Source organism: Lasioglossum baleicum, chromosome 18 (genome assembly GCF_051020765.1).
Source record: "Lasioglossum baleicum chromosome 18, iyLasBale1, whole genome shotgun sequence".
Lineage (NCBI taxonomy): Eukaryota > Metazoa > Arthropoda > Insecta > Hymenoptera > Halictidae > Lasioglossum > Lasioglossum baleicum.
Genome location: NC_134946.1, coordinates 5588456 through 5616190, shown reverse-complemented (window position 1 = coordinate 5616190; position 27735 = coordinate 5588456). Strand labels below are relative to the sequence as shown.

General features: G+C 40.1%; 1 protein-coding gene and 1 long non-coding RNA gene across 6 annotated transcripts in view; one reads left to right on the top strand and one right to left on the bottom strand.

The window, feature by feature from the left end:
- Positions 1-111: 111 nt before the first annotated feature.
- LOC143217794 (proton-coupled amino acid transporter-like protein pathetic) overlaps positions 112-27735 on the bottom strand; it is a 40236-nt gene continuing 12612 nt past the window's right edge. Inside the window, exons 1-5 of one of the 5 annotated variants that reach the window (XM_076442418.1) lie at positions 18979-19227; positions 17168-17253; positions 8502-8909; positions 7393-7753; positions 112-6066 (exon numbers count right to left, since the gene is read on the bottom strand). In XM_076442418.1, the coding sequence (XP_076298533.1) occupies positions 5476-6066; positions 7393-7753; positions 8502-8909; positions 17168-17253; positions 18979-19056 (1524 nt within the window). In that variant the 5' untranslated portion in view covers positions 19057-19227 and the 3' untranslated portion in view covers positions 112-5475. Of the gene's footprint in view, positions 6067-7392; positions 7754-8501; positions 17254-18978; positions 19228-27735 lie in introns of those variants that run through there. The other 4 variants (XM_076442419.1, XM_076442420.1, XM_076442421.1 and 1 more) reach the window with 4 other exon arrangements.
- On the top strand, positions 19523-26517 carry LOC143217800 (uncharacterized). Its single transcript, XR_013010899.1, has 2 exons — positions 19523-20277; positions 20386-26517. It is a non-coding gene; the product is annotated as an uncharacterized LOC143217800 (long non-coding RNA).

Sequence of the window (27735 nt, the reverse complement as noted above, 5' to 3'; positions counted from 1 at the left end):
TTTGCCATGCCAAATGGCGGCGGTGAGTTTCTGAAAAAATTATCATCGTTATGTTTTTCTTCATGTATTATTTGTAGGACAAAGGTTTGTAGAAATAAAAAGAACAATAGATGTTTTGCAAATCTTGTGTATTAAATATCATAACACTGTCTCGCTCAATGCCTGACAGATTGATAGCGTGCACGGTACACGCGTGCACGCGAAACGACATTCTCCTCGCGATCTGTAACGGAAATTCGAAGTACAAAAGCGGCGAAACGGTATCTGTGTGTCTTGTGTGTCTGTCTGTCTGTCTGTATCTCGTTTTCCATATAAGAACAATTTTCAAAAAGTGCTGTTTGTTCTTCGAGATTCCCCGTTCACGAGTTCAAATTAGTGTTGTATAAAGCTCGAGTCTTCGAAGCTCCAGAGCTCAGTCTTAAAGACTAAGTTTCTATAGAAGAAGATTTAGAAGAAGTCTTTAAGACTGAGCTCTGGAGCTTCGCAGACTCGAGCTTTATACAACACTAGTTCAAATCATCGTACGATACTAATACGAACGATTATATCATCGTGGGCAACCGAAAAGAACGGACGAGTACAGAAAAATAGTGAAACACGGATGATGCTTGGCGAAAATTTCAAATTTTCATAAAACTATGGGCTTCGATTTTCATTAAAACCACCTGCTCATCGGTCGCGTATCCTTAAATCCTGCTAGAGGAAAGAACCAAGGCACTGAATTCCGTTCCGAGCGCGCAGAGTCCCTAGACATGTGTCCCTAGATGATCAAAACAGATCAAAGAATTATGTAGAAAGTCTCTCAAATATATATTGCAAATTAATTACTTTATTGAACTCCGAAAGATACGTTTCTGGGTATTACATTTTTTACAAAATTAATCATGTATTTCTTCGAAGTAAGTTGATCATCATATTTTAATGCGTATTGACAAGTTCGTCTTAATAGGCAAAATATTGATTTTTAACAACTTTCATGTATGTGTTATATATTTGACGATAATTTGATGAGACACATGTTTATAGTTGTTTTTCGTTATTTGCGACTCGCACGCCACCAAACTCCTCGTTTCAACACTAGAACTACCTCACCATACGAGCCACTTAATTCAAAATTTTTTATTTCTATTATTGCAATTTTACACTTCTTAAATTCGAGATTACCAAAAGAAACCAATGCGTTATAATAAAAATCTTGCAAAATCTGGACAAAAATGCAGTCTTATTACTTAGCTAGGTAGTTCTAGGTTTCATCTATATAAGAATCGATCTTAATTAGTTTTGTACTATTTCGCAATCTTAGAATTTTCGTTTGCATTCCAATAATTCTATTGTTTCGCTTTTTATCATTATTGTCAATGAGCAACAGTCGTCGGTTTTCTAATAGAATGCAAAGTAAATAGTGTCGGCTGGTGAACAGTTTCACCTTTTTCGTCCATGAATTCGTGTTTAAACTTCCCCGGTGTCGAATAGCGTTCGAATTTCGCGCGCTGACGCACATGTCGCGTCACGTGGGTCTCGCTACACTCCTTACAGACTAGCAAGCATGCATCCCGGTATTATCACACCTACGCGCCATTCTGCCTCTTATTACTCTTAATTAGTAACCATTTTTGTACGTTTTTTTGCTTTTGTGCAGCAAGGCACTAGGAACAGATCGGTGGCTCCGGTCGGTCGTGTCACGTGATTGGTTGCGTCACCATCTTGGAATGTTCATCACTTCAAAGAAATAATGTTCCATAAATTTAAACTTAATTGTTTCGTATCTGTTTCGTTGTGAGAAAAATATCATTTCTGAAAGTGAATTTAATGGATGCATACTGTATTTACATATTTTAATGGAAATTCTTTTTAAAGTGTCGAGATCTATGAAGTGATTAATAATAGTCTTTTTTAGCTCGAGTTGTATGCCTGAAACATCATTTCTATTTATGACTGAATGATACAGCAACGGATTCCAGTCTATCAGGATGCAACGATCATAGATCATCATTATAATTAATTTTGTGGATGGTATATAAATATATATATATATATATATATATATATATGGCCGGAATAACTAATTAAAGAATACAATACAGCTTTGAGGCATTCAATTGTAACATTGTAACCTACGTCAAATGATGACAATAACAAATACTGTGTTCAAGTTAATAAAAGCTACTTCTTGGACGCTGCTCATATGTCTAAATTAAATTATGACTGTCCAATTAATCGTGTATATCAGGCCGAGTCAAATCAACTTCTATTTTTTATTTAACATCCGTGTTTTGCAATTGCTTCAGAATACTTTCATTCGGCAGAAAGTGGAACATCATTTTCAATTATTTTCTAACCAATTTCGCTTATTCGCTTGTGACTCAACCTACAATGATTTATAAAAATTGCAATTTATTGTCATATTTTGATCACATAATCCAAGCAGACGAAAAACCGTTCAACGCTCGTCCGCCGGAGCCTCTTATCTTACAAATCGTTCTCTTGTCACAGTAAATCGAACGAACGCGCACACGTTTAAAGCCGAAAACGCAAACGGTTCCAGCTCTTAGGTAAAAACGACGCTTAAGTATAATTTACATATCTATAACCGTATCGCGTGTACGTAAGCAACTAGAGAAAAAAAAAAAAGAAAAACAAAGAAAAAAAACCGTCCCGCAGTTGTCTATGAATTCGATGGAAAAAAAGCGTTTGTCGTTCGTGCGCACGGCCGTCGCACCGCGAATAAATAATAAAAATGAGGAGAGTGAGAGAGAGAAGAGACAGAGAGAGAGAAATAGGAGGCCCAGGCGTCAGGGCCTATGCCCCTGCCGTTACTCGTTATAAGATTACGCACGATCCACAGTCACGTGGATCCGGGTACTCCGAGCCACGATGTGTCGTTGACTTTGCTCGGTTAATCGCTCGAAGGTATAATCGCGCACGCTGACGATCATTAACATCCCGTAGCTTTTATTTAATTTTAATCTTGTCCGATTGGTGAAAAATATCGCGAGGATTTGGTATATTCAACCGGTCAGTGACCACTGACGGTACCATTGAACGAACACACGTAGGTCAGTGACCACTGATGACCCCATTAAGACGTCAGGCATTGATCAGTGACCATGTTGATCAATATATGTAATGTGTGCTTTCTGGATGATTCTTACCAGGCAGTAACTTTTTACCAAATGTCATCAAATAAAATTTTACAAAAAAAAAAAGAAAAACATTACGATTAAAATAAAGTTAAAATTACGATTAAATTAAGAATGTGCGACTATCGCGCGAAGACAATATGCCTTCGTGTAATCGAAAATACAGAATGTTTTTAGCGCAACATCTTTCTTTATGACTCCATATTTAGACTTATCCGTTTTCTTTTATTCCAACCCCTTGCCCTGTACGTCATACTCCGTCGTTAACAGTCCGATGGTAGAAAAACTTTGAAAAATTTACCATAATATTAGAAAACTTGCATTCGTTGTTACTATACGTTTAAACGTGTACAAAACGTATAAAATCTCGTAGAATTCAAAACCCGCTGGAATTGAATGAAATTCTCGTTCACAGCGAAACGGTACAGTCCGTTGAAAAATCGTTGCTCGTTATTACTCCTCAAACATTTGTAACATTGAAATGTCCAGATCAAGCAGTATCAGACCAAGGGGTTTACACTCACTATCATCGATCGACGTCGCCGTACTCTGATGACCACATTGCACGCGCGACGTTAATGACTCTCAGCGCGCCTACACGTGGCGTACGGCATTGTACGGCGCGACGTCAGCAGCGACGACTCTGACGTAGATAGGCGAAGATTGTTCATGCTTTCTAACGTATAGACATCGCATTCTATAACGACGCAGAACTCGAGTACACGAGTCGTCGGACGGGGGGAGAAGCGATGGCGAAGTCCTCTCGAAAAGAGTTCGTGCACGCGCGTTTTCAACCAATTTTGTAAAGAATCTTGATAAAAATATCATTTTTGAAACTGCAAACTATTGTTTGCACGTACTTCGATTTTTCTTTCAAGGCAGTCGCTAGTATTGTGAATTTTCTTGTTCTCCGAATAAAAAGTTGAACAACTGAATAATATAAAAACATTGGATAATTGTACAATTGAAATATTCAAAAGTTTGTAGGCTATACAAGAACTGCCTAAAACTGCAGCAGAGAATTGAAAATATCCCGTCTCTCTATTCAGCTCGGAGAGCTCGTGAAGAATTGTAAATTTCGGCGTGAAAATCGTTGTTTATCTAAACATTTGTACTCCTGTCGATTTCTTATAAAAACAAACGTGTGTACGATACACAGTAGAAAAAACTCACGCGAATCTATCAAACAGCGTTACAAGTGCCCAGTCCAATAAAAATGTTAGAAAAATATTTTTTATCAAAGCTGCTTTCGTGGGAGCCCAGTCTTATAAAATTCTAATCAAAGCGCAACGTTGGTTCCAGCAGTCTCTAGTACACGAACTCGTTTCGGTACAACTATGGATTGTTTTTCAAAAGAAAGCGACCTGAGGCACGTCAACCCTTAGGACAATATTTTCGAAAAGTCTGACCATCCAAAAGACAAAGCAAAGATTGACAATCGAATTTTTTAATATTTTGTAGAGGACGATCTTTTCAGATCGACCAGCCAGATTAAAAATAAAATTCCACCGATCTATTAGATTGACAGCCATAACTGTTGTCTGCTCTACCACAGTAACCCCGTAGCATAAGCTTAAAGTGTCTACTGCAGGCTAGGCAGCTGTTATAACTATCAGTGTACCTAAGGTATCTACTTTCAAAAAACATACTACGATTCTACAATCTGAGAGAATATGTGGCTGAGGGACAAGACAATGAGAAACTGAGTGTGCGCTACAGGCTCGTGTCTACGCGACGTCACAGACGAGGTATAGCAGTAGACCAATCACGTAACGCAGATCTTAAGAGTTGTTACCATCTCGACGTTGCCAGTAATTCACGAATATAAAACTTTATTATTCGTTTTGCAGAAATTCGGACTATAGAGAGTTCATTAGGAATGATCATATAAAAAAGCAAGATATCACTTGAACATTTTTCATGCGACAGCAAGTTGTGTCTAAACCCGGCAACGGTGTATCTCGGCGGCCGTAGAATTTGGGTAGATGGCGCGAGGTGTTGTGCAACGTCGGTGATGCAGATCGCGCGCGCGAGAGGTAATGGTCTAGTGCTGTGCCTGGCTTGTGGCGACGTCTTCGTCGTCGGTGTAGTCGTCGTGCTACCGATACGAAAAGAGAAGCAGCGAGACGAAGCTGGTAGTTCGGAGCTCGCGTGGCCGCGTAACTCGTCCTGGATGCTTCAGCGGCGACGGCGGCCTCACCGTCCTGGAGACCGTCGGCCATATTGGGCGACGGGGCAGCTCGCTTGGAGCGCGGTCGGTGTCGAGCCCGCCGGCATCTATGGTACGCACTGAGCGATTATTCCGTCGCACCGCAGCTCCTTCGAACCCGGCGCTTCATTTCGTCTCGAGGATCTCCTGGATGCTGACGTAGGTGCCGGTCAGGAATCCGAGCACGCCGAACGCGATGATCGCCAGGTTCTTCCAGAGCCTCCAGTAGCAGGCGCCGAGCCCGTTCTCTTGATCCCAGACGGTGACCAGCTCGATCACCGACGGGAACATCAGACCCAGCGTCGACAGACATACCGCGCCGACCAGCGAGATGAACGGGCCCAGGTTCGGTATGGCGATCGCCACACCGACCGTGAACACCACGAAGAATATACGGATCACGTACTCCGCTACCAGCTTCCGTGAACCAAAGTACTGCTTCAGGTTGTTCCAGATGATCTCCATCGGCACATAGAACTGCAGGCCGTATGTCAGGAAGATCGCCACCGCGATCATCAGCTTCGTGGATTGCGCCAGGATCTCGCTCTCGTTCAGGTTCAACGTGATCGACGCCATCGTATTCTCCCCGTAGCGCCAATACCCGAAGAAACCCACCGTGCTGTACAACAACACCACGAAGAACATGCCAGTGTTCAACACACCCGGGCAGCCGATGAAGTGGGTCGGGGTTTTCATGTTGTTCTCGAGGGGCATCACCTGGAAGCACGGAGTGTCATGGTTAGGAGTTAGTGTATAATTTTAGATCAGAGAGAATTGGTATTCTTTGGGGGGCCTATCGAATGGTATGTTAGGGCTTGTGTCGGAACGATCTTAGCCTTTAACGGATTTAGGACAGGGTCTTAGACAGCGTGTGGTCCCGGAAGAGGGTGATTGGCACTAAACACATCTGCTACCAGCTGACGGCCGCCGCCGCCGGGGTCATTGTGCTAAGTCTAACTATCGACTTAATCCTAACAGACCCTCGCTTTTTCAGGAACATGCTCGACAGATCTGACCACGGATTGGGGAAAGTGGCAAACGTCCTAGCAAAAGAGACACGATGAACCGCGCGTCACTTACCCCAGAACCTCTGAAGAGGACGCAAAGGGTCTCACTGTAAATCTTTGACAGATGTAATGAAAGATTGTTTTAGTAAAGCAGGCTAACGTAGGCTAGTCAAAACTTTGACCGTCTCGCACTATCCCCAAAACCATTGAGTGATAAAGCTGGCAATCCTCTACTAGAAGGGTAACAGCCGCTACTCTATTCCTCAAGAAAGTGGTACGATGTCGGGACGCCTGCCACACACAAAGATCCCCGACTTTCTAAACATGATGTCAGCGGATGTATCACATCCGATGTCTGCGCGCAACTTCGAGTTGTCAGCCGTCATCCGGGGTTTTGCGTTGGAGAAACTACGCCTAAAGAGGCTATACTCAAGCCCTGACGCTCTCATAAAGCGAAAGCGACACAGCATCGGGCTATTTACCTAATTTATAACAATTATGTCCTAAACTGAATTGAACTGCCATTACGTCATACGATGATTTATCAAGATCGGGGATTATTCGATACCCCTATCTTGATGAACACATTTATACTTTTATTTGTAGGAGAGATTAAAAAGAGTGTCGATAAAGCGATTAGGTTCAACGTTCGTCTCATGTTTAGATGTGTTATATCTTTGCACGTTGGAATTTCTGATGCGACACCTAGCGGCTCTCCTCTAGTGAAGAGAATTCAATGAAGTCTTATCGCATGATCGAAATACTAAACGCGATTCAACCGGTACGTCTACGCCCGATCCGATCAGGTATCGGTTCGAATACAAATGGCGTGTCCGTTTTGCTTAGTATGCGCATGCTGCTAGATATTATTACAGTAGAACTATTATTATCAGAATCAACTGGAATATGTAAGTGTATCAACGATTGAATGGTAGCTATCCTAGCGCCAGGAGACTTCTGATATCCATAAAACTGCATCAGTAGAAACGGATAGTTGTAAAGGTGTGGGTTAGGTTTCGACGATGACTATACTTACCACACCGATGCCTTCGAGTGCGAAGATGGCCGTGCCGAAGAACAGAGGTAGCTGAGACCAGCTCGAAAAATTCGGCACATCGCGGATAGTGGGCAGGTCGCTGAAGATGTAGTAGAACGTGATCCCCATTCCCGTAGCGATCAGGATGTTGGCAACCATGGAGAACGGCGCCAGGTACTTCAGGTTCCTCACCAGGGAGAAAATGATCAACAGGGGTAGCAGAGCAGCCATGTATAGCCTGACATCTCGATCGGTGTCCGTATAATAGTCGGCCACCTCCTTTACGTTCGTTGAGATGAACACTATGTAGACGCAACAGCAGCCTATCAGATCAATCACCAGGAACGAATTGATCGTCGCTCTGAAAAGTAATAATGTGGAATTTAGTAAACATTCAGAATCCCTAATTGGTAATCCGTATTTGCCAAAGAGGGGTGGGGGGGAGGAAGCGAACGTAACAGAGTTTCTCGAAGGAGCATTCTCCACGTAAGACTTCGCTATTACGTATGCAAAGCTGACTGAAAGAGGGAAGCCATTTTTGGCATCGGTCGCCGACCACAGAACTGACGCCCACTGCCGGTCGCTGCTAGACCTGGTGGAGATAAGTCGCTATAATAAGTCAAACCTATACGCAGTCCTTCAGCTCCCGTTATCTCAATTACTTTAACCTCCAAAACTTATCGAACAATTTTAACGGGGAAAGTCGAGAATTTGTAAACAAATTGAAATATATTAAAAATTGATGGCGTGGTTGAAGTTGGTATAAAGATATTTACAATTCTTCTGCGAAGAACAAATTTCATTTAAAAAAAAATGATTTTGAAAAATAGTTTCACTATTTTCGTCCATCAGGAGATGGCAGTGAGACACTTGGAGGGACCCAGTGATATCCCTACTCCCCGCTACACGGAGCGTGACGTGTGGTGACGCTGAGCTCCTATGTCGACCGTTCCCGCCAGAACCCAGGAGTGGGATCAGCAGCCTAGCGTCAAGAGTAGGTACCTACGATTGTCCTACCACCCAAATCTGTCTATAGCCTTTCAGCAACCTTTAAACCACGTCATTACGCACCCCCGGAAGAAGAACTTGAAGAGGAAAGTGATACTCACTTGGCTAGGCGAGCGTATTTCTGCACAGGTTCTGGGCCAACAAGAAATGCAGCTTCGGCAACATCGGCGAACCCTAGGCTAGGTGTCTGTGTCCGCCTGCAGAGGTTGTGAGCGCACTTAACGAGGATGTGCACGCAATAGGTGCACACCGCGCCTATGAAAAAGGTAGCAAGCAGGCCAAATAGCAGTCCAGCATTGCGGAAGGCCATGGGCATGGCCAGAATCCCTGTCCCTAAGCTACCCTTCAGCAGATGAATCAGCGTGTCCATATCCGATGTAGGGTGAGCCAGCTTCCGGTGCTCGAAGGGATTGTAGAGCGCCGCTTCCTCGTCGTTAGGCCGCTCCACGAGCGGCAACGTCGAGCCGTTCGTAACGGTAATCGGTACCTCATTTTTCTCGCACTTGTATCTGCAAAACCGATGTCGTTAGCGAGGTGTTCTTGTCAGCGGTGGTAGAGGGTTGCTGCGGGGTAAGAGCGCGCGGGGACCATATGGGGGTCGCTCAGTGTTGTGGGTCTGTGACACGGTGTGCCGCGGTTTGTAACCTAGTGTGAACTCGTTTTGCGAAAGAGGAAATGTGGAAGACACTTGGAATCCCGTTAGATGGCCACTCCAATCGGTCGTTGCTAGCTTTGAGCGATGATCATAACACCACATGTCCACGACACGCTAGTACTAGCTTAGAATGATGGGAGTAGAGTGGACAGCTATTATGACTATCAGTGTATTTCACGTTTCTTCTTTTGGGAAGATGTGGTGGAGAGCTTTGGAGTAATGGCGTCGAGGTGGACTGTGAACGAGTTGTTTCTTTCGGAGAACTGATTGCTAGGTTGGATCATGACAGTCGGGGGTAGTTGACAGTTGTCGGGTAGAGGATACCCTAGTTCTGATGATCATTGCATCGTTGGGACATGGTCTTCAAGTCAAGTACTATTGTTAGTGGTGTGCACCTAACTTTATCAGGCTAGGAGGATATTGTAAATTCTGTTTCCTGATTATTTTAGCTACTGGACACAATGTACAGGATGGGTCATCTAAGACAAGACAGTTTCCTTCAGTTTTCGAGAGGTAGGAATAAACGTTTGCAATCGAGGTTCATTCGATAATTAGCGGGCAAAATTGCAATCTAATAAAATTTTGTTTTTCACCAGTTTTTGGGTCGGTGATCTTGGGTGACTTTGAACCATTATCGACATTGAGAAGAGTTTTGAGAAGAGTCTTCCTGAAGTAGAAAGGAAAGACTTTCATCTACTTAGATTTTAACCAGTTATATGACTTTGTTAAACAATTTTCCCTTCCTCTGAAACTATGGAAGTCATTTAAATACTCTGTCTTTGGTAACTGAAATTGTCTTGGATGATTTGGGGTATGCTAAACTGTTTCAGTTATTTTTCAGGTTATATAAGGTTGTCCGTACACGATTGGTACTGAAGTACTAATTCGTTGAAGGGTTTTTGATGGTCTCTGTCACAAGCATGTTAAGTCACATGTGCTTTTAATGCCTGGTTCATGGTGCTAGCTGGATTGCCTTTTTCGCGATGCATGCATGCCATTGGAGGAAGATGGGGAACAGGGAGGATCGAAGTATTTTGATTTTTCTGAAGATCTAAATCTAGAGCAGGGGTGAGCACGCTAGGGGCCCCTCAAACTTCTGCTTCCCCCACCAACGGACGAAGCGTGTAACTTTCTCCATGGTAACGAGGGATACTGGTGGGGGACACTGGGCGCTATGGTGGGGACGGTCTTATCTCAATTGAGACAAAAATGCCCACTCCTGATCTAGAGTAATGGGAGCCTTTGGAGCATGCGAAGCAGTGTAGGCGGATTTTTGAAAGCATCACTTTCTTCTGTTTCAACAACAAATTTTGAATAATAGTCTCTTTTGAATTAAAAATTTTATGAATAACTATTAGAGTAGTGGATCTTGTTTGTTTCTAATAAATAAAATTTTCATAATGAATTTTTAAATTTGTTACAAGGGATTAATGTGAATATATATACTAGTTCAAAAATTGTTAAATAATAAGCACCACAAACAAACAAGTCGTATCAAAAACATAAATTAATTCTTGTTCGCTACAACGCTGTCGTTAATCATTGTTCATCTAATTAGAAAATAGTTTTACAGAAGTAATATTTACCAGAAATGATTTTTAAAAATTGGCAGTACTTCACGAATAACAAAGCACTATTAACAATAAATTTCTGAGAGAAGTGATTTACGAAACACTGGATTGGCATAACGATCCACAATTTATCAATCATCGTAGAGTGTCAACAGTTGGCAAAGGCAGAGGAGGAAGAATGAGGTCCGCCTACGCCACTGCACGTGCGCTTATGAATTAAACGTTACTCTGAGCGAGCACGATGCACGATAAGGCTGTGATCCACGCGTTTTGATCAAGCGAAAGCTGGACACTTATTACAGGCAGAAATCTAGTGGGGATGGAGTTGGCAGTGAGTGACGCGAGATCTCTCATCGTTGACAAGCGAGGATTTATCAACGTTATTTAACTGTCACGGAAAACAAAAAACATTTCGTTTTATTTTATGTACCTCAATAATTTTATTTGAGAAGCAGAGCTGAAAATATAGAATAAAATTTCTTCATACGAGGCCTCGTTCAGACAAAAACGATTTCAAAAATTTGTAATAAAATAGCATTAGACGACATTCATGATAAAATAGCATTAGACGCGATTCTTTATACAATACTGAACAAATATAATTTTTTGGTAAGATGATATGAAATTTATTTATATCATTAAGATGATATATAATTTACTCGAAAACTGAGCCCAATATTCAAAAACTTTGTTTCACATTTTCGATTAAGTTTCACTCGAGGAATCAGCTAAGATACAAGTTTTTCTGTTAAAAATGAAATCGGAGAAAAACGTGTTTTTTGGTAGAAGACATTCTTATCGATTCAGCCTTCGATTTCTTCCCTGTTATCCAGCTCCCGGTCATGAGCAAGCATGCTGAGGGAACGTCGAGCAAAATCGCCCACAAGCGAGCACTCGATCGACCTCGAACTTTTCGACGCGATGCTTTTGATCCTACGTGCGCCGGTTCTCGTCAAGTCAGTACAATTATGTTTCTCGATCACGGAAAAAGTGCATGGGCGCGACGTGTTTCGCGAGCCGACGATTCGCATTTGGCAGAGACCAGTTCCGTCAAGAGCAGAATTAGAAATTCGAACTTCCGGGATAATTTCTGGCAAAATTCTCCACGGAATCCACCGGGCTTCGGTTATTTTAATTCCTCACGAGGTGTCCGCTCACCTGACGCGGGATCTCAGAAACAATTGGACTGATTGTCAACCATTTTTGGAATATTTTCAAAATTATCAGAATATTCCAACGATACGATTAGAGATAATTTAAATTAATGTTGTGACTTGGGTGAAACACTTTTTTCTAATTTGGAGTACAAGTGCTCATTGAATTATAAGCTTTTAAAAAATTGAGTTGAAATATAGGGCGATGAGAGATAATTTAATGACGATATTAATTATATGTGCTTGATCCTTTTGATATCTTTACAAATGGAAAGTGGATTAAACATAAATTGCTCTCTGGGGCACCGCGCCCTGGCTCTTTGGGAGCTGCAAAACCAAGCCCTCTGAGACCACTATACAGGAATGAGTGAAACCATGACTATTTACCACTTTATGTATCACTTTATGTACCTCACGTCTCTACGAGGCATTGTGTTGCTGGGAACAAAATATATTTTTATCAAGACTGTGACAAAATTTTCAAAACAGCAGTTCCTTCACCCATTACTCCGTGGAAGTCGAGAGCACATAAAGCCACGCCCACACGGGGACTTGCATAGTAAATGGAATATGTAGATACATATATGAAGCAGTGCCCCAGGGGCCAATTCTTGTACTACAAATTAAATAAATAATTTAAATTTTAACTCTTTTTGTGACTTGTTCAATAAATATTTGCCAGATTTATAAAATGTAAAATGACTATTGTCACGCCCATGCACCTATGTTCACCATTATACATATACCGATGTTCAGCGCCTAACTATAGGGACCCTAGCATCCTAGTATTATAAATACTGTAGGGCCCTAGCACTATAGGAACCCGTGGGATCCTCGGGACTTCGTTCATTCGTTTGAGTCTCCAGTGTGTTGTGTACGTGTATGTTCGTCTGTTTGTGTGTTCGAAGGGGGGTGGGGGACAAATAGGTCGACGATCAATAGTGTGATAAAAAATCGTTAAAAAGTTAGGTGTGTAGGCATATAGGTACCCATTTAGGTGCGGTAGTTCTCTCCGTAGTCGTGCGAAGCTTTCTGTCGAGAAAGCTCCGTCATAGAGTCTGTGTGTGTCACGTGACACGTGACAATAGTTCACGCGCCGCGATCAGGCTTAGAGGCCGCTGCAACCACCGCACTGCATCACCGCGACGGCCAGCGCCACGACGCAGTACGACGACTAACAAGCCTTCGTTTTTCATTTTGCACTTCTCGCCGAACGTGTATTTTTTTGTTTGTTTTGTTTGAACATATACATATACAGATGTATACACATATACATATACTTCGTATCGAATTCGAACGATCTATGTTTTTACTCGATGACCAATTTGGTTTTCTGGCGTTTCTACAGTTTTTGGAAGCTTTGCCTCGATTTTGGTTTGTTTGAAAAAATCGTACGTTGTCCAAACAAATTTTTGTCGCAATACTAAAACGGAATTTCGAGAACGTGCGTCGGCGTTTGCGTCACGGTTACGTCCGATCAGAGGTTCTCGCACGATTTTTTTTTTTTTTGGTTTTGGAATTTTGTTTCGTGAAATGAGATCCGGACCGTTTTGTTTCGTTTTTTTTTTTTGTTTTGTCTAAACCCGCGATTGTCCATCGGAGACTGTTTGACATTTTTTTTTTTTGCGTCACTTTCATGTTATTCGCAGAGCACTTTCATAGAGCCCGAATCTATGCCTGCAGTTTATACGCAAGTCTGGAATCATATAAATGCACATATTATATGGTAAAGACAATTGTCATCTTTATATCCTTCAAAACGATAGCAGTCCGCCCGCGCACACCGCTTGCCCCCAGGGGCGAAGCATCCTCAACCAATAACGAAGAAACCGTCGCGGGACTCCCCCTTCTTACACCTTTTTTTTTCTCTTGAATATTCCAAATGTCAAACATTTTCATACAAAAATATTCGCACTTTTATCATAAATACGGTTTTCCCTCCGTAACGTCGCGTTTACATCCCCACTGTGCTGCGGTGTGCTGATGGCGCCCGTTTGTATCTCGCATTAGATTTTTACTTTACATACCGTACAATTTATATTTGCTTCTTTCTAGTTAGTAATTCTCTCGATTCTGTCGCGATATGGGTTTTTACCTCGATAATGTCGCGTCGGTTCCTCTCCTCCAGCTCTCACGTCGCGCTGAGCCATTGTTTCACGGTAGATTTCCATTTTATCGGTTTTTTGACTCCTGTTTTACCGACTTCAGTTAAATTTCTTTTTCTATTTCCGCTTTATTAGTTAACACTGAGTAATCTGAATGTATAATAGCTTCTAGAGACATTTTTTTCTAATTTGACAACCAAGAACTAAATGAACAGAACTTTAAACCATGAACAGAATTTTAATTTACACAAAAGATGAAAAAGTATGAAAATGTGTGAGTAATTCAATAAAACCATGTTAACAGTTTAATAAAATTATATGACCAATTTGATGAGGTCTTGTAAATAATTTCATAAAATTTTTAAATGCTTACAATGTAACACCAAAGAAATAAAATATGAAAAATATATAATATAAATTATAATAAAAAATTGAGGTAAATCGTGTTTGAGGTTTCGAATAACTAACATGAAAGGAAAGAAACATTTTTTTCCACGTTCTCTAACACGGTCGCCATACTAATTATACCGGCGGTTTGTCGAAAATTCGCGGAAACAAATTAACAAAGTGTACACGTTTTCCAGAACAGTAATTAACCTTGCCAACTAATTACTTCGACGCGAAATTACCGAGCCGATTACACGGCTGGCGATCACGCTGATGATCGAGCAACAGGTGTTCCGCGGATCGATGCGCGCCTAATTAGCAATTAGCAATTAACTTGGCTGAACATGGGGTTTCGTTGAACGGCGCGTTTAAAGGAAACCGAACTCGCGATTACAATTGACTTTGCACAATGTTGTTGTCCCGTGAAAAATGAATTCTTACGTAACTAGACGTCGCGTCGGAGAAGACAAAATGGCGCACGAATTGTCTCTAGTACAGGCCGGAACATGGTAAATTTGGCAACGCTGTCTCAGTCAGATTTGAAGTGATCGCATTACATCAGGGCCGTCTCTATATGCTACTGCGCATGTGCAGTTGATCGGACTGATGTTCTGTCTGTATGCGGTGTTGCCACATCTCCTGTTCCGGCCTGTACTAGAGATATGGAAGAGAATGAAATGGACAAAAATTGTTTCGAAAGCAAAAAAAATTATTAAAAGGTGCAGCAAGGGGGAATTCCATCTTCTGCGCAAATTCCATCGAGTTTTCTCGGCTTCGCGACGTTGCCGCTAAATCGACGATCGAGAGAATCGCTTGTTTGTGCGGGAAATCGATAGTCTTAGGTGCACGATTCATCTATATTGTATCCTCTCATGTCAATTTGCTTGCCTGCAGTGCTACCTTTGACAGAAAGTAGCAGAGACCATGTTTTAGGTATCTTTCGCTTTTATCCTTCAAAGGACTACTTGTTTTGAATGTATTTGAATTATATTTTTCAGTTGAAAATAAAGGACACTGCCTGCTCTAGATGTATACGATTTTTAATTTTTAATTCTTATTCTTATAATCTTGAAAGCATTTATCACGAGACCGCTTACGAAGAATCGCACCTCCTTGCATTCAAAATGGCGGATTCTGACGATATCTAGGAACCTCTTAACAAGTTGTGTGTTACAAATATTTGTAAAAATGTATTTATGGAAATAAATGGAAAAGTTTTTACAAACATTTTTAGATTTTTGTTAAAATCCGCCACCTCATGTGCAAGAGAATCTAATTCGTTTATTCACTTTGACGTTGAAGAACCAAATTTATTGCCGCGGTTGGATTTCGAAAGGAATTTGTTATAGTTAACGATTAGACATTTCTGTCGTAGTATATGACACTCATATCTGTCATAGTCAGTATCAGTATCATCTCTGATGCTGTCACGTGAGGAATGTTTGTAAAATGCGTGACAGTAAGCGAAACGGAAGCCGACTATAGATTAAAATGGATTGCGAAGTTTGCACGACGAGGCAGTTGCTAAAGCCATTCTAGCTTTCGGGGAATTTTGTGATGTATAGTCGCGATTAATATAGTCTCGAGCTACAATTGAAATCAACACGAATACGTTCATTTATTTAGATAAATGTGAGAAGCTAAGAAGTCACACCCACTCTTTTGGAATTTTAATATATAATATCTTCTCTTGGAAATTCACTTGGCTACATTGGAGCCGGGAGTTACGAAACCACGCCCACACCAACCAATAAAAAGACAAAGGAAGATAATAAGTGGAAAAGTATATTGTGCACTACTAAATTAAACTTAGGCAAAGATTACAAAAATACCTTTACGTGGAGTACTTAATATAGGAAAATAACAATAAACAATTTCCTATCAGAGCTTGGACAAATTTTTTTCCAGGTTGTTTTAAATGAGGCATGTGTACAAATTGTGCAGTGGAGCACTATTCTCATCCTGTAAGAGTTCCGAGCAACGAAGCCACGCCCAGTTAAGATGCGCCCACTTTGTAAATAAAAAGAATATTATAGCTTTCTGCATAAAGAGAACAATGGGCTTGTGAAAAGTGAAAAGTAAGATTATAATCTTTTTAATGTGGATATGAAGACAGAGTGTCTTACGGAGCACTGGTCTGGCTTCGTAGAAGTTGGGAGCTTCGAAACCACGCCCACTTGGGACACTTAAAAGCAAGCTGCTTCACATATAAGGAATAACGAAAGTGTATTATTACTGTGGATTGTATGCAAATTGCCATTTTCCATGAAACATTTCAAAAATTAATTGAATAAAATAAAGTGTAAATATTTTGTTAGTAACTATCTCAAGTACATTCGTGTTTACTCTTAAAATTGATATATTAGGAATACAATTCTTCATTTCGTGGGCGTGACATGATTAAAAAGGGGCGGAGCAAACAGGGTCTGAAACTATACAGTCGGAGCGTGAATAAAGACAGTGAACAAAATGGAAGCACAAACTAGCAATGGAATCGTCACGATTCAGCGGTCAATCGTCAAGCATCTTTGGTGGCAGCTATAACTACGAATTCTACGTCAGCGGTCAGGGCGATATGCGTGATTATATTAGTAGTGATTTATGTATAATATAATAATAAAAAAATATGTATATATGTTTGTTTATAAACAATACATATACGTATGTAACAAAATAGATAACAGAGCATATAAAATGAGAGAATACACATATATACGATGGAATGCACAATATATGATCCTCGGGTTATCACTCACGTTTGCTTGAGCACGGAGCATTTGAGATTTGGCAAGAAAGCAATGGTGATGATTGGTCGTGGTAGCAGATTGTGAATTGCTCAACTATCGTTGAACTGTTCGTTCGCGTCGGTTTCGCTAAACCATGTGTCGCACTTACTTGACAAGAACCATGTCTGAAAGTTCTGTTTTCACACCGTGCTTCTTTGGGTCGTATTCCGCTATCATCGGGCGCATTGGTGTTCTCTGTAACAAAGAAAATATACATTATTATTGTATAATGCTTGCCGTAATATCGTTCACATGAAACTGTACAACATATAATTTTTTTCCATTTACCAATAAAAAATATGACTTTTCCCCAAATGAAATTTCCCGAAAATTATAATTGGTGGACAAAATGGATTTCAGATTTGTATGCCCCAAAAACTATAAAGTAGCTTATCAGTTATCAAAATGCAGGAGGGATCACAATTTATTATTAAATTTTAGAACCTACAATCAGTTTAATTTGAAAATTTCGATTAAATTTTAAAAAACTTAATCGGATTAGTCTTGAAACTGTACTATCATTTTAATTTTAATTTTTATTAAATTTTAGAACTTAAAATGAGTTTGATTTTAATTTTTATTAAATTTTTGGAACTCAAAATCAGTTTAATCTTAATTATTATTAAATTTGGAAACGAAGTTTAGCTTTAATTTTAGTTAAAATTAAAAATAAAAGGCTCTATTAATAATGTGTAGTATATAATTACAATTAATTTCGTAAACGGGTATAAACTGCGCACGCTGCATTGTATCGTGTGTCAAGTAAGTGCACACTGCATATCGTATATTTACTGGCGCCTATGCCCGGCATATACGTCGTGGTCTGCTTTTACAACCTGTTCGACCTGTCAATGGTAGTCTTTCGTAATTCTTACGCGATCGGAGCCAATTTTTCTTACTCTAATGTTGTCGGTTGTCGAATCGCGTAGTAACGCGCCGACCTATGCTCGATTTAGAAATCTGATAAAGACACGTTTCGAAACCGTCAACTATTCTCACGTTTCTGCGACACAATTATTTATTACTCACGAGGAAACGTGTTCAAGTTACACTAACCGTTTTTGATGAAACTTTGTTGTAATGTACTTTGTAGAAATATGTACAAAATATATATTTTTTGTAGTTGAATTTGAGAAAAATTCGCGTTTGAGTAACATGTCAAAAATTGAAAACAAAATTATTATAAAATTGTGGCGCAATGAAATTTTGATAACAATATTGAATTATGATACAACAATGTCGAGCTAAATATTTTCGATTTCATAAAATGAAAGTTGACGTTCGCATAAAGGAGTTTCTGCCCGCGTGAACGTACGTTATGTCAGAATACGTTATCTTGTGATTTGTCGTTTGACTTCGCAGTAAATACAAGTTTAAACAGCGTGTCACAACGGAAATATGAAAATTTATTTTTTAATTTCGCACGAACTACTACTGATAACGGTATGAAAGTTTACTAACTTACTTGCTGAGTTTTGTGTATGCTCTTTATTGCGTACTAAATTTTCGACGTGATAAGTGTAACTATTGCATGTATAGTGATTTTATTCTAGATTAAATAAGAATTTAGAAGTATTGTTAACAATATTGAGATAATTCCTTTTATGTGAAAGTATTATTAATTTTTAAAATTTTCATTTAATTATGCTTTCGAACATTTATTATATTTTATTAATTTAATAGTGTGTATTTATTTTGAAGTACGACTCAAAAGATTTTATTACATTTTAGGGGTTTAAACGTTTTTACCAGATTTTATTTATCTGAGAAAAGTACTACATTTCACATTTTTAATGCAGAAAATCATTGTTTGTTACATCATCCAGAACACCCCATGATAATATGAGATGTCACCTATAAAACATGAATGATATCCCCCAAACAAACAAGATCCAACATCAACAACACCAGTCTATTTACCACAATGTGAGGCCGGTCATTGTCAACGTGCGACAGGGAGCTCATCTCCACATCGTGCACACTGTCGGTGTTCCCCATGTTCACTATCCCCGTTCACTCTCTCCACATTCCACCGAATCACTTTCCAAAATTCTTCCTCTCTCTTCGAAAAAGTCCTCTCTCAGTCCAAGCCCCCACGTGCTTTATTTATCTCCGATCGGTGCCAGCTGGTAGTGTTCCGTTCGGCCCAGTTCGCTGCCAGCAGCGACGAGACTTGCCCGAAATAACGGGAGAATTACTTGAACAGGGTCGCGAGCACGTGTGTCGGGTTCAAAACACGGGAGACCGCGTCACCGGTCACTAGTGGACTCTATACGATCCAGACAGTGGTCTTGGACAAGCTGACAGCAACGCATGGACATTACGCATCTATCATTCAGTCAACACTGTTACGAGACGGTTGACTGAAAGAAAAAGCCAAAAATTTGTCTTCGTTTGGTGGTTATAGGGTTTTAGGGAGCTAGAGACCGCCCACCGGGAGGTGGGGACTGCCCACTAGGGTCCGCCCGCCGCGTCGCGGCAGTCGCAGCGCTGTATACCGGCGCGTAGGTTCCGCCCACTTGCGTGTAGGGCCAGTCACCGGCGAATGGCGCCGCCTACTGCTGCCCTAGGGAGCAAACGCGTTCACTGGACGCCGTAACCGCGCTGAAGCCGGAGCACTGTGACAGTTTCCGCGTCTCGCACACCACCGGCTCGGCTCCGCTAGCCGAACTATGGCCCTGGTCGGCTTCACTAGCGGCTCTATCTACGGCGCCGAGAGCTGCGGCGCAGAAAATCGCGGAGCGCTGCCAAATCTTTCGGCAACGTCCCGAGGACGGGTTCTTTATATACCGACACGACTACGAAAATAGGAAGAGCAAATAGACGCGGGCGGCTCTCACGTGAATCGTGTGAGCCGTGCTGCTGTTGTGCTGACTAGTCGACCGCTAACCAGGCTTAATCGAATCCCCTCGGCGACGCGCGACAGATGGACGGGCGTCACCTTGCGCGGAGATTGCACGCCGTGTTAGAAGATGATAATTGACGCGCGTACGTATTTTCCGAAGAAAATCATATCGCGTGCTCTTCGCGACTTCTTTTTTTAGACTTGTCGGCTGGATCTGTGACTGCGACAGCGGCTGAACACGGTAGCTTTGTGTTTGTGTTGTGAGAGATCTCTGAGAGCTGGAAGTGACAGGATAAGAGCATATTCGTGGCAGAAGAGCTCCGAATAGTTTTCTGACATAACGAATTGGAGTTCGAAGTTTTAACAAGTTTCAGGTGATGTTTGTGAGGCTTCGTTTGGATAAGGGAGATTCTGGGTTGAAACGAATTAAATCTTTGCTGTGAACCATGCCAATCTGGGTTTTCACTTGTTTACCTCTTCAGGACAAGGGCAGAATCTGTAAAAATTGAGAGCCACAATACCACGCCTACTGAGTGCAGTGTGAACAAAAGTAGCAAAAACCACGCCCTTCCGGAGGTCTCTGCACACGGAGGGCAATAATGCCACGCCTATTTAAAGCACTTGCCAAGCCACACCTATTTAAAGCACTTTGCAAGACACACTCTTTCCGAGCCTTCCATAAACAGTGATCTAGAATACTAGTAGCAACGAAACCACGCCTATCCGACGCCGAAATAACTAACAGAAATTCCAAGTGTCCTCAGTAAAAAAAACTGTACGAAATTTTTAATTATAATTTAAGTTTAAATTTTTTAAATATACGGGTGTATACACACCACAAGTGGGAGATTCTTCTGAAATTTCACTTAAGCTTCAGCCTTGTAGATTGGCTGAACCCGAGCGTGCACAGGTTGTAGACGGAAGTGGTGCCAAACATAGCTATCGTGCATTATGCCAGCAAGTCTGATATACGGTTCGCGAATGTAGAATGCCTTTCACGATTCGTTCAGAACGAATTCAATTGGCAAGAGCACGGAACAGTATTTTGACGCGATTGTTGTACGGCGCGGCGTCGCGCCGGAGTCCAATCATGCTCTATTTTGAGTGAGACACCGTATAGACGCGTCTAAAAATATTGTCTGTCCGGTAAAAGCGCTTCCTTCGATCACTGCTTTGCATAATATTATAAATAAATATACGCTTTCTCCAATTTCGTCCGAATATACCAATGAAACTAAATAAGTATAAATAATTATTCTATTGGGGGGGGGGGGCTATCAACTATGAAATTAAATTTTTGTATTGCAAAAAAATTTATAAAATTGCAGATACGACAATGAAATTAGATTATTATTAAGAACTTTTAAAACTAGTGTCAATTGTACATAACAACTCATTTTCAGAAATATAAATTGCATAATTTTTTGAAGTTTAAAAATTGATTATAGCTGTAGGAATGCTAATCATTTACCAGTTGATGGTTTCAAAATTATCATATTTATTATCATAATTGAATCTTCCAGACGCAGACAATATTGCTGCATATACTATAGCAAATTCTAGGTACACGAGATTAAATCAGATACATTTTATGATGTTTTACTAGACGGCGGGTGTTTATGCAAATTTACAACTGGCATAACTTGTTCGTTCTATTAGGAATTTAAACATCGAATAAAAATCACTAAAACTCAATTAAGATTTCTGTCATAAATTTCGCAGGCTAATTGTCAGTATCTCATATCAGAACGTGTTATGGTTATTTCAGGAAACCTGCTCCGGTCCGTGGTTTCCGTTAAAAAGTAATGAGACCACAGAGTCAATCGAAACATCTGGCGGGCTTTTCAAAATATTTTGAACTGAAACGAACCAAAAAAGAATAAAAATATTTCACCGAAATTATAGTCAATTTCTTTCACCTTTCTTGATTGTGATTATCTCATAATTTTAAAATCAATGGTGAGAAATAATAGGTAATAATGTTCCGTTTACCTATAGTAAATCTATATAAACTTTTAATTTAAATTTTCAATGAAGAAGAATTGGAGAATGAGAGTTTATTTGAAATTTAAATAGAAACAGATTGTTTCTCAAGAGAGGAAGTGTATAGGTTTGCGATTCAACTGTAGTAAACATCAGTTGCTCTGCGAAAGCATATAGAATTATTTTCATCAGGAGTTGGGAATGCCGCGTTTCAAAGGTATTCGAGGAAGCTTCGTACCGAGACGGCACAGAAATAGAATCTCCATCGTGGCTACAGCCCACGTTGAGTTTGTTCGGCTGGACCCACAAACTCCGAGTAGCCACAATTTGTCTTAGGGGATCATGCAGTACGGAAACAAGAATTTAACATTATTGGTAAAAAAAAAAGTATTAGCAATATTTTAAAATTATTATGGGAAGAAATCACAATTTTTCTGGGACTTCCCATCATTGATACAGACAATTTTTATTCTCCATCTACCCAGATAGCACACGACGTCTTAAAGACGCCCATTTTACGTCTATTTTAGATTTGAAAGTCTTACGTCCTAAAAAGACGTCTTTAAAACCATAAACATTATTTGTTCAAGTTAGTGTTTCTGCTTCAATTTCAATTTCAATTTTGATTTCGATTTCATTCTCAATTTTTATTGTGATTTTAATTGTAATTGTTATTTTTATTACACTTTTTAAGTCAATTCCATATGCGTTTTTGTGATAAAGCTATTTATTGGGTTAACATTAATCTCGTTTTTGTCGAAACCTATTTTTACTCTTCCCTTCTTTCAATTTAATTAACATTTATGGACCTTCAAGACTCCTTAAGGACGTCTTAAACACCTCCTGAATGTCTAACGAACGTCTCCTGACGTATGTCTTTAAGACGTAGTACCGTCTTCTAACACAAGACATTCAGGAGACGTTCGGAAGACGTTGGTAGGGCATACGAGACATCTTTAAGACGTCTGAATGTCCAACTGCAGCGTTTTTAAGATGTCATGTGCTATCTGGATAGTCATTAGAATTTCAATTATCTCCCAGCAAACAATTACAGGAAACTGTTTTTACAAGATCTATTTCGGATATCAGCTTATGCAATCGATGGTTTGAAGAAGCGTGCGCGGACTGGTAACTGTTTAACGCGTTAATATGTTGTTTAATGACAATATTATTTTCGAAAACGCACCCGTTGTTGTCGGAACCAGTTATTACTAATGAGCGAACTCGTTTATCATCGGTCTGGGTGTTGTAAACATTTCTCGGCGAGGATCGGTGTCATTCTCTTACACCTTTGGCGTTTCGAGATTCGATTACGTCGGGAGAATCACTGGCACGCATCCCCCGGCTATTTCCGTTGCGGCGCCTCGGCGAAAGCTTCGCGAACCGCCGTCGTGCATCATCTCGGAGCGAGTCGCCAGATTAAGACTTGTCCCCTCACTCTACCTCCCCCTTTTACGAAGCTGTTCCCACACGCTTGCGCAGCGTCACGGTCACGTGACGCGTTCCGCCCCATGCGTGCGTCACGACACGTGACTGGTCCGGTACTGGCAGAGAGGGGGTAACTATCCCCTCAATTCTCTCTATTGTATTCCCCTCACTTCCCATCTCAATTATTCTGGAAATGTTGCAAATTAGCCAATTAACTATGTCGAATATACCCGTCACGAAAACATGGCATTTTTTGTCTAACGTAATAAAAAAAATTGCATTTACTATTAAATACAATTTAAGTATGAATAAAGGACAAAGATAATGCTGGCTCAAAAATAATTAAGTACGCAAGTGCACGTTCTTGTTACGAAGCAAAGCAGTTAACAGGTTAAAATGTTTCTATAGAATTTAAACAGTACATATATAGACTGTTCCCAAGTTAAAACAGCCAACGACAGAAAAGGAACGCGTCACGTGAGCGGGCCGTGGCAGTAGCGTGGGGGAGCAGCGTCGTAGAAGGGGATGGTAGAGTGGGGACACCGACTCTGGTCCCGTGGCGGGGACAATGAGGAGTATATTAAATTCGTTGATGGGTGTTTAGCATTGCAGGCACGCACCGTTAAGTCGACGGAAACGTGGCGGGCAATTCAGCGATCACGTGTTCAAATGACTCCAATAGGTGGAGACTCACGCGAAATCGTTTAGGGTATTACGGTGCAGGAAGCTGAAGATCACCGACGGGAAACATGGAAATGTTGATCGAGAAGGGTGTTGTTAGCTTAATGACCATCTATGGAGATAGAGAGGCCGGCCTATTCAACCGTCGCGAGATTTGCGGACCAGGGGTCCGATATGTGACCAAGGCCTTGAAGCCTAATCAACCACGGCCATTCTGTCGTTAACGTTAGAACATGCTCCGCGCGATGCCTGTCACGATAATGTTATGATGTTAATAGCTTTTTTCGACAACTAGACCGCCGGATATTTATGCAAAGTGAAATCATTCTGACAACGGAAAGACCCCTAGTGTCCGACTTCGATTTTGATCATTTTTTGTGAGATGATGGTATATGGATCACTAATTATGTATGCAAAATATTAGGTGTAGTTACTCAATAGTTTTAAAGATATAAACAATTAAAGTTTAATTTACTATTTAGATTAGCCGTGTAAGCAGGTTGCGTGTTTCACATGTATGAAACTTTAATTGGTTATATCTTTAGAACTACTGAGTAACCACACACTTAATATTTTGCATACATAATTAGGGATCCATGTACCATCATCTCACAAAAAATCGGACACTTGGGGTCCTTTCCTTGTGAGACAAATTCCTTGCCCTACAATGCCAAGCCGGACTCTAAAAATAAATAAAATTCGATTTTGTTGTAGTCGATATAGTGTTCCTTCGATATCTTATCGAGTTCATGGATTCTAAAGTCCAGTTATGTTATTATAGTGCACTCTAACGGACTGAGTAGTTAGGTGATTATCGGTCACTCGAAAAATACTGTAGTTGAGTAACAATTGTCCGTAAAATGTTAAAATGATTTCCAAAAATTCCAAGTTTTACTGGCAATTATTAATTGCGATTTTAAGAAAAATTATTGTTACGCTAGTTGACAAAACTTAACCGATTATCTGTGTAAACTATTGTCGCATAATCGCACGAATTGCGGGCTGCGAGTGATTAGGGGTTTCCGTGCTGCACGCCACATCTGTTTACACGGAAGTGTTAGCTGTCACGCCGCATTATATTCGCTATTAAACCAGCGTCGAATTATGTCACTCCGTGTTTAGATATTTACGTTTCCGTAACACATAAAAATATTTCAAAATAACAAGTATTTGGCACAGTCTCGGTTTCCGAAATTTTCCGCTCGGTGAAACATTTTCGCAGCAAAGGAATTTGATTCTTTCGTTACAATGAATACTAACCTACATACAACAGTCATTAAAAATCGAATAATGATGAGAACTAAAATCGTTAAATAGGAAATCTTGTAAAAATCTTAGTGACAATTTAATTGTTTAGTACCTACGCTTATATATTGTTATTCTCAGTGCAAAATCTGAATGACAAAGTATTTAAAACAGTTTATTTATAGATATATAATTTTATTGTACCTCTGGTTTCAATTTACATGTGATTTTAATTTATTTGCAGCTGTAATTTATGTATAATTTTTCTGCACTTGCAATTGTAATTTATTACCACTTTATTCATAATTTTTATTCAATTGTAATTGTAATTTATTTATGATTTTATTTTATTTATGTTGGGACGTTATTACTAATTATTATTTTCCAGCAGTTCATTTCGCACAATACTCGTGCTAACATACTGAACACTGACATTTACGAGCCCGGTGATCGAGAAAGTACAGTCCACCGAGAAATCAAACAATCAATTGCTTCGTTGCAGACCAATTCGTCCCGTGGCGTTTATTTAAACAAATTCCCGATTAGGCGCATAATGGCACACTTATGGACCATTTGCAGTGAAAGGGATGCCGCCATTCTAAGGCCTAACTTACGCTAACGATTCCGCGGCGGCAGCAATATGCTCATGACCCAATCATATTAATTATTGAAATTTATTCACTGCTCTGGAGCGTGGGCATTGCAGAACTACTTACTTTACGAGCGCTATACTAATATTTAGCAATAATGTATCTGAAACGGTGTGAGGCCACTATTCTGGCGATTAAATTTTGCAACTTTCCATCGTTTAATAAATAACGCTCGAGAAAACATTAATTTCGTGTCTTAAAATAGAGAGTTGACCTTAAGAAGTGAAGCAGAAACCTAAGCGAAGTTAGAATCATGGTAGGAATATTAATTATTTTGCTGTTTTAACAGAAGAGTTGATTTCACCCTTACGATGCACCTTAATAATGGGTAGGAAAGAAAGTTCGTAGAGCGTTTTCAAATTAAGAATCAAAGATAAAATGAAGGTGTTTCATTTCATATGTTTCGATTCATAAAAGTAGTATATTCAATTCATATGTTTATTCAATAACGCGAGAAGTCACCTGGAAAATGGCAAGAAGTAATAGAACAGAATGAAAAATATGTCATTGATTGAATCTATGAATAAATATCTGAATTTTAGCTTTCAATTTTAATTTACAAACGCTACGAACTTTCGTTCCAACCCAATATAATCTATACTAGTAAAATACAAAAATTTTCAATAATTTTAACATTCTTTTAGAACTTTTGCTATCATTACTAACTACTAAAAAGTTTCATTAAAAAATCACAAATTAGAAAAATTACAATCTGTTGCTTCGGTTGTAGATAAAAATAAATGTAATTATTTTCACAAATACATTAAAATAAAAATAAATATGAAGATAGTTCGAGAAATTTCTTCATTAAGAAAAGCCCAGATTAAGAAGGTGATAGTGTTGATGATCGCATGAGAAGGCAATGCCTTCAATCGGCAAAGGTATCGGCAAAAGGCCTTGTCCGACGAACAAAAATGTATAACACTTGTTTTTGTCGAAATTTTCAATAAATAATTTTGAATCCATAAGACAACGACAGAACTTTCTCTTGTAGCTAATAGATACTCGAGATCGTGGCACAATCTCTCCCGGTGCCCACGCAAGATTCTTGAATGCGCGAATCAACGGGTGCCAGCGCAATAGCAAATTAACAAATCTGAGAGAGTCACGTCACATCCTCATCTCGAGGTTCGCAGTGCGTAACACGCACACCCGACTCGCGTGGATCCTGCGTGGGAGGGCTGTATCAGCTTCTGCCCCTGAATTACCACCGGTTGCGTTACGCGTAACAGTATTGACCTTCATTTGACCGCGCGGATTCCCCGCCAGCTATTGTTCACTTTTATTTCACCGGACACTGCTGAATATTCAGCGATTTGCCTTCTACGGTGGGTCCAAAAAGTTTCCGAACACCAAATTTCCGATACCGGAAAAATACATCACGATGAGACACAACTAACGAAATAATATAAACGTGGTACTCTGAAAACATCACTACAAGAATCGGTAATGTTATCCTACCGAATTTTTTTTAAAGATCGATTTTGCAACCAGAAATTTTGAAATAATTCACTGTGTATGCTATTAGGTGGAGTATTCATGAATTTTTTCGTATTCTTTTGTTGAGTTATATACCTGTAAATCGCCATTTAATTTGAAAAAAATTGAAAGATGCCTATGGAATCTAAGTGACTTGATGTTTCGAAGTATTTTCCTGACAGCGACAAGAACGTTATTTGTTGCATCAGAATACGACATTAAGATTTCCCGCACTCTATAACATGATTATGCAACTGTTGCACATCTGCCGTACAAGTGCATGCGATTTTAAAATACGTGGAATCGCCTGTAAAACACAAACTGCAAGATAACGTGTGTCACCACTAGATGAAGTTGCGTATTCTC